Raw genomic sequence first — 8,486 nt, forward strand, 5'->3', positions numbered from 1 at the left:
AAAAAAAAAAAGCAGAAAATTACTCAACATCCCTTAGGACAATTATTGCTTCCAAAAAAGAAAGGAGAAAAATTGCATACTCTTTCTTCACTTGAAAGGAGGCAATTATATATCAAAAGTCACAGTATTGCTGTTTTATAACTATGAGAACTGAGCTGCTTTAAAAAAAAAACACAATAAAATTAAAATTTAAAAAAGCCATCAGTCTATTATAAGATCAATTACCCTATAAAGAAAAAAAAAGTCAACTCTTTCAATATCTAAAAGCAGTGGAACAACTTCACATGAATTTCTAATTATTAAGCTCTAAAGACATCTATACATAGTAACATATGTTAAAAACAATTTATAAATAACAGAAAAGTGATACGTGACATTTCAATAGGCAAAGTCTCTTTGAAAAAAATCATAATAGGAAAGAAGATATTTTTGCTTACAACATCATTTCTAATGCAAATAAAATAAATTTAAATTTAAAATATGGTAAGCTGCTAAGCTTTGTACCCATACCTTAAAAGAAAATTTAGCGATTTATACGATCTTCAGGTCCAACAGGAGATATTACATAGCTGGGCAATGGTATGCTACCCAACACAGATTCTTCTCTGCTATCTGCAGAATAATAAAGAATAATTTTAAACAAACAAACAAAAAAACCCAACACTAATTCACTGCACATTTCAGTGGAATACCAATACATTCTCCATTATGGACACAGAGTGGTCTATTACAGAAGGACAACACACAATAGGCATGAAATCTGAATGTGAGAGAATTAAAATGGATATAAGGAAAAGAAATTTCTACAGGAGGACAGAGAAACAGTGTGACAGGATGACCAAAGAGGCTGTGTCATCTCTACCATTGGAGGTTTTCAATGCATGGACGCATTAAGTCCCAAAGAGCCTGATCTGACCTCCTTTTTTGGACTCTGGTTTGATGTTTGGATGCTCTCTGAAGTCTGAATTTTATTATGACTCCATGGCAACAACATAGAAAAATGTTTCATTTTTAAAGAAGCAATATTGTATTTTTAAATAATAAAGTAGGTGGGGTTTTTTTGTTTAATTTGGTTTGGGCAAAAGCAGACTTCCTGAACAAAGCTTATTTTGACAAATGAACTCTGATAAGTCTTGTAACAGAAATGCCTTTCCATTTAGCATTTTATTATAATGAAAAAAACCCTATTACTATCAATTCTTAAGCAAATAGTAGGAGAAATGAGTGCCCACAACATCAATTTGAGCTTAATATTCTACAACATTCCCCAAAAATTGTAAAATCCTAATCAAAACCTAGAAATAACCCTATGTAATATTATACCATTATTCCTATTCAAAGTAAAATTACGTTTAACCTGTAGAAATACTGACTACAGGATTTCTCACTCTTATGTTATCACTTGGATGAAAGCTGAATCAATGCCCAGATCTGGCGTGCTGTATTATCATAATCAGCCACACAGCCACAAGGAGGTAGGTAGCAACTCCGAACGTGGATGGAAAAAAAAATCTTCAACTGGTATTGCTGCCAAATATTTTGTAACATAAGCTGTAGCATATAGGAAAGACAAGTTATGTGACAAAATATCATACAGCAGCCCCCTCGGTCCCCACCTCTGGCTTGAAAATTTGCCACACAAAGAGGAATGGACAAATCCTTGCTTTACAGTTCTTTCTGTTGGAACACCTAACTGTACCTGAAATACTCCATTAGCTTACACTTGCAGTGTGATTTGACTAGCTAAACTGTTACAGGCCAACTCAGAAGAGCTACTATTATCTACTCACCTTTATAGTAAAACAAACAATAATCAGCAAGCACAAACCATCGTCTTTTCCATAATCGCATACCAGAACTGTCCTGAAATGGAAGAAAGGTGATACAGTTTTCATCTGATGAGAATAAGAGCTTATCATACAGTGCTGTATCAGTGAGTAGCTTATCAGAAATCCACTCAAGTATGGCATTAATTACAAAAATAACCACTTTGAATTTTAGCAAAATATTGTATACTCAGGAGGAAGTAAAGCACCCAACTATAAAATAATCAGGTTAGAATACTCAAACTTCTCATTTTCACTAAGCAATTAAACTTACATCCAAACAGAGTTCAGATTAATCCCATAAACAATCAATGCATATTTTTATTGGACAACTTTGTCCCGCAATAAAGAAACAAAGGTATGCATCCTGACAGCACAAACTCCAACAAGGATTGCCCTTAGATCAAGATGAAAATCCCTACAACTGTGAAATATGACCTCACGTTGAAGACAACGATCTCCTGTAATTCTACAGTCCATTTTCCATACGTTACCCATGCCTAAAATGTAATTTAATCAAATATTCCTAAGGAAATAGACCAGGATGCGTAGCATGCAGACTTTAATGAAGTATAATTCAATATGCCTGTGGAGGCAAATGTCTCCATATAACATCACCTTGTCAAAATGAGTAATATTTACATATAAATTAATTTTAGAAGCCTGTAAAATTGCCAGAATGTAACCTCAGCATGTACAACTTATCACACTGGAGGCTTTGATGAGACCAACTGCAGAGAAAGCATCTTCAGTCTTTAAGTGCTTGCAAGTAGAAGTAAGTGGACAGAAGGAAATAGCTAAATGAACACTATAGATACTATTTACTTCACTTATTTTTCCAGTCATATTAAGTATGCAATGACTTTCTTCCCTTTTGTTTTTCATGCTCTCAGCACAGTTTTGACTCTGCCCTGAAAACCAATGGACTCACTTAGTGGGTGTCAACAGAATTGATCGTGGAACATGGATCTCACAAAGAAGGAACTGAATGGCTGTCAGCAACTTTTTCCTTTGCACATAGAATCATGCCTTTAAGACTCAGACTTTAGACTTTCCTACTCGTCCCTTAAACTAGCTGCTAGACCTTCATCAGCAGGTTATCATCAAATCAGAAGCAAGTTTTCTTATGTAACAGCTTTTTTCACTTTCTGCATTCAAAGACGTCTTCTGCCAGCTTCAAGGTGCAGCAACTGCAAAATTGTATAATCCTGCCTTTATTTTGACACTGATCTTGGTGACAGCAATGTGTGATGCATGAGGCCTGTCTACCTTCATCTTCTCCCTCTGCTTCTGGAGGCAAATGAATTGGAATTAAGCCTTTGATCCAGAGTGTAAGGGCAAAGAAAGCAGATGGCTTTCACACCCAACCCCAAGTTAATGATGAGATCTGAAGGGGACTGAGATCAGCATGACAGTAAGCTAGCAGGATAAAAAAGTGGGAATAACCAGACACTGACAACAAAGCTATAGCTTAAACATTTAACCAGGATAGCAGCATCCATTCATCACTGTTTCCACTTCTGTATCAAGTATGTATGCAAAACCTTGTTTTCACATGTATTGAGCACAAGTCCCTTGTTACAAAAGCTCAGGGGTGTTCCCAACACTGCCCAGCATAACCAGCACGAGGGCTTATGTTTTTACAGTTATCTGACAGCATGTGGACAGAAACAGATGATAGCATGCTTACCTGTTTGTGTAACCAGCCTCTTACTATCACAGGAACATTAGGATTCCTTCTGATAGCTTGTTCCCTCTTTCCAAAGCTATGAACTTTGTTCCCAGCCTTCGTTACCTGTAACAAGCATACAGTAGCAGTGTTTTTTAAACTGCTCTTACACACACTTCATATTTAAAATAACTTCCCTGTAACAAGTCATGACACATTAATAGACTAAAGCATTTTCAAGGGCAAGCATACAGACAAAAATATTTACAATACAGCAAAAGCAACTTCCCACTCTCATCAACACATTGGTGTCAGGATGGTGTGCTAACAGCAGTAGTGCTGGTGGCTCCAGTCCGAATGGCAGAACCACTAAGTTTTATTGTGCTTGGAAATTACTTGAGTGCACAACAACATCTGCATCCAAGTATCCCTCTACAACACATAGGAGTTTGTATTCAGGACAAGTAATCTTGTTTTTAGTTGCTTGTTCTAATATTGGTGTTTCTTTTTCCCCATTTAAATTCAAATTACATAGACAGTTTAATAAAATGCTTGACTTTAACCCTGTAAGCAAAAGGAGAAGATGTAGCAGCATGACTGCTAAGGAAGTGACCTAGATGGTAGTAAAGAGAAAATAAGGGCTATGTAATGCTTTGTTTTACTGCAACCTTGGTTTTGACTCACATCAGCAAACCAATTTCAAAAAGGAGCAGGGAAAGTCTGTGCAAAAAGGAGCAAAACTCTCTGGATGAATGATCTGCCCGTTCTTTTCCTATCTCAGCAGTTTGCTACCACAATTGCTTAGGAACCTGAGGTGCACAAACCGCCCTCAGAGTTGCACCCAATGTCTCCAAGAAAAGAGCTGTCCAGAGTCACTCCCTGCCTCCTTCCTAAAACATCCCTGTGATGTCTTCTTTGTTCAAATCCCTCCTCTCAGTGGTTGGGGAACTGCTACTCTGTCAGCTGCAACAAACAGCAGCTCTGGAAATAAGCATGTTTGTCATATTCAAGAGAGGATATAAAAAAAAAAATCTCAGTGCACTATTTCTTCTGTCAGGCAACATCTGGACAGGAAGTCAGCACATATCATCACAAAACACTCCAGCAATGTATGAGTACACAAAGAAAAATTTCTCTTCATTTTGAGGCCAGGCTTTTCCAATCTATACTAAATTTCATACATTTCAGTAGATGTGAGCACAACTCAATGCAGAATTGAGATATGACAAGAAGTTAAAACAAAACAAAACCACCCAGAGATGAACCACCTTTGGTGCCACAGCATAAAAAGCAGCCACATAAGAGTGTAACTTGTAAGCAGATATCAAAGAACAGATTTTACTAGGTAGTGTGCTGAGGTCTGTTTCTCAGGAAGCAGCACACTGCTTTCCGCCCTGCTGAGATGCACGTGAGCTGCACATCGTGGTCATTTCTGTGAGAGACACTGACACCTAGGAGACAGGAAGAGTGCCAAGCCTGGACTCTTTCCTCGGCACAGCTGGCATTGCAGCGAGAGGCTGAACAAGGTTTATCTGTGGCCCAGTGCTACACAGAACATCTGAACAACCCAGCACCCAACAGGTCAGGCTGCCAACAGCACCAGCTTTCTTAGCAGATGATCAAGCGCTTGGATTCCTTGATCTTATTTAATTTTACAAAATGCAGAAAATCCTCCATTAGATTTAGTTATTAAAAAGAAAAAAAAACACAACAAGGGAGGGGTAAGTCTTTCTAAGGCTATATATTTCATACCAAAACTCGCAACAGAAATAACTACTCTTCCACCTAATTTAGATTTTCCATATTATCCATAGCATAAATTGTTTCATTCAGTTCTAGATTAAAAACAACTCGATATCTTGCTTTCACTGGCTACAGTAAGAAGTCAGTTCAAAAGAAAAAGTGTAATTTTAAAAAACTCTGCATGTGCTGGAGTGATCTTTTCCTAACTTGAAATGTTGGTACCACTGTCACGTGTTGAGACATGCAGGTCAGATCAGCTGCCTGTGCAACTTGAAGACAAGAACTTTTGATTTCAATGCATCTGTTACACTGACTTGTTTGTGAGTGTCTCACATTTCCCCAAAGAAGATATCAAGAGCCAAAATTTCAAACTCCTTTTCATCACTGCTTCATCCTCTCCTTCATTAGAGTAACATCTAGCTGAGAAGGAAAGTTGTTAATTATATTTCAATATATGTATTTATAAAACTGGACAATCAAAAAAAGTAAACAGCATTTCATCTGGAAGACATTTTCTAAATTGAAAAAAAAGACTATCTTGATGGGGAAAAGAAAGCACACATACACAAGAGAACGCACAACTTCACTTATATAAATGTTTAGCTCTGTCTTAACCTGTTCTGATCAACAATCTCAAGATGTTCTATAGCCAAATGAATTCATCATTTCTTTCTGTATCTTTAAGAAAATTAGACAGAATTCTTATTTTTCAAATAGGATGAACTGAAACACTGAGTTCCTGCTGTTGATAATGAGCATTCATTTGAAGTAGCCCTGACCTAACACCCCTCCTTTCCAGCTCCAAATGGCTACAGATTTTGCTCCACTGCATACTTGACACCATTATCAGTTTCTCTCAATAGCTACACCCGTTCTTTATTTACTTGTTGTAATCCTCAGCTGTTCATATTGGAAAAATATAAGCAACTATCAATGCTAACAACAATTCAACTACTTCTCCTGGACAGAAACTACCAAAAACAGACACACAGCATTTAGTAACTAAAAATTACATGACAGTATTATTCTCTATACTTCTACTTGACAAAAATAGTAGCATTTGCTAACTGACTATATTCCAAATTATTCTCAAATTGTAGCAGTCCTTTATTCTTCCAATATCCTTTATTCATAATCAATATGAACAGCTTTAAACATGGTTCATAATGGAGAAAAACATGCTTCTGTAATTTAATCAATTGTCTTTGGGATAGAGAGTGATTCTTCATCAACATCCATTTTGATTTGTGTTTCCTCAACTTCATACCCCTTAAGCTTCAGAAGGGTGAACTGGTCTGAAGTCTTCACGTGACTTATTCAGACAATACCAGCGTGAAGGAGGTGAGGCTTACCCTAAGAACTGACATACATTTCTCCAAAACTACTCATTCTCAGGTGTCGTAGGAAATGAAGGCATGTATTTGTACAGATATCAATAAAACAATGTCAGCCTTGGTTTTAGTTTGTGATAGTTTTGTTTTCCAACATGCTCCTCTTTGTTGTGCAGTATACAACAGACACTCTTGTAGAGTGAATGCGAAATTCTCTTTGAAAACAACCACTTTTTTATTTCCAACATTTGATTCACTCCCAAGCTCAGAACTGAATACCAAAGCAGGCAAACCAGTAGGTTTTGTCTCTTTCAAGATTCAAACCATACACAGACAGTGTCAGTATTATTTCCAGCACAAAACCACGAAGCATTTCATAAAAGGTGATAGCCAGGTATAGATACCAAGAGGCCGTGGTAAATAGAATGTGACTTTGGCTTCATGACTGTGCCCCAGACCTGTGCCTGGAAACTCACTCTACAAAAACAATGATTATAGAACTCACAGAAACCTTTAAGAAACAGAGGAAAGGTTCTTAAAATCTACTCTAAGCATGCTAACAAACAACCTCAAAGTGGAGGACACAGATTTACACTTTACAGCTTTTCTTCTTGATGCTGGTTAACTTGAATCAATTCTGATGGGTTGTGAAGGAATTTAACACATTTCTTTCTAATCCTACAGAACACGGGGAGTGTTTTCAAGCTTGGAAACCTGAATTCAATGATGAATCGAAGTGTATATGAGAAATTAGTTTTCTGTCTTAATAAAAAAAATAAAGTACTTATTAAGAGTTCACAGCTGGAAGGAGCTCACATAAAGTTGGTGTGGAAGAAAAGTACTGGCAAGTCCTCTATGAGAAGTCCAATCAAAGTCTAAAGCTGCAAAGTGTTTTTTAAAATGCCACATTCGGCATCCTGGCAGAAACACGCATAGCCACAGTACTACTGGACTGCAAACAAAGTAGCAGAAGAGATCATAAACAGATCTGTCGAAGTTTTGGGAGATGATTGTGGTTATTTTCAAAGCTGCAACGAAAAAAGCATTTCCCTCCATCTAGCTGTGCAGTTCTCATGTCTCCCATAAACTACCTCTTTCACATGGGTGGGCCTGTACATCGTTGTGGTCATCATTGTTGTTCTTATTGTTTTGAAAAACCAGGTTAGATCGGTGCAATTACATGACAAAGGAAAGCAGCGGGAGCACACTGGTTTCATGCTGGATTCACACTTACTGGCAGAAGTGAGAGCCTGGGTCAGTTAAAGACACCACATCGCTCAAAAAATCTCCATATCAGAGCAGAGCACAGGTCCCCAGCAAGTTCACCGATTTTAAAAGCAGAAAAAAAAAGAGCTTTCTCCCACTATTGCTGGCATTACGAAAATGAGACTAACGAGGATAAGTGTAAACTCAAATGCACGAGTACTTGGATAAGTACTAGTCCTCTAGCCCAGCTCAGAGCCCTATTAAAATTAATGATAAAACACAGCACTGGTCTTAAAAGCAAGTAAAGATCTGATCACCAAACTCAAACAACCATCTGTTTCCTTTACCTTAGAACCAGGCTTTGTATCAACAGCAGACATAGTTACTGCAGTGGATGATTCACTGACCATGCTTGAAGGTCTTTGGTTTATTTGTTGCTTGGACATAGGTGAATTCTGTCTAGAAAACAAAAACAAACAGATACTCTAAAATACATTGTATCAAACATTTATTTTTGCCTTCTTATATTTGAGACTCTAAATATTGAATGACAGGCTGGTCAGTCACAAGGGAAACATTCTTGTGTCAGCTCCCTTTGCACCATCCCTATTATTTTGATTTGGGGTATTTCTCAAGCATATACCGCCAGTGATATCTGATGATCAGCATTTTCCAGTGTATCAGGAGAAAGAAACCTGCCAAGTCTTCAAA

The 8,486-nt window shown here is 37.4% G+C and overlaps 1 protein-coding gene across 1 annotated transcript; it reads right to left on the reverse strand.

The window, feature by feature from the left end:
- Nucleotides 1-499: 499 nt before the first annotated feature.
- On the reverse strand, nucleotides 500-8,253 carry LOC104911032 (pleckstrin homology domain-containing family A member 7). The gene is made up of 4 exons (XM_010711091.2): nucleotides 8,123-8,253; nucleotides 3,517-3,621; nucleotides 1,791-1,863; nucleotides 500-612 (listed from the first exon to the last, which is right to left on the reverse strand). Exons 1-4 carry the CDS (start codon nucleotides 8,219-8,221, stop codon nucleotides 524-526), a joined length of 366 nt encoding a protein of 121 aa, XP_010709393.1. The 5' UTR covers nucleotides 8,222-8,253; the 3' UTR covers nucleotides 500-523.
- Between the last annotated feature and the right edge of the window lie 233 nt (nucleotides 8,254-8,486).

Source organism: Meleagris gallopavo, chromosome 5 (assembly GCF_000146605.3).
Source record: "Meleagris gallopavo isolate NT-WF06-2002-E0010 breed Aviagen turkey brand Nicholas breeding stock chromosome 5, Turkey_5.1, whole genome shotgun sequence".
NCBI lineage: Eukaryota > Metazoa > Chordata > Aves > Galliformes > Phasianidae > Meleagris > Meleagris gallopavo.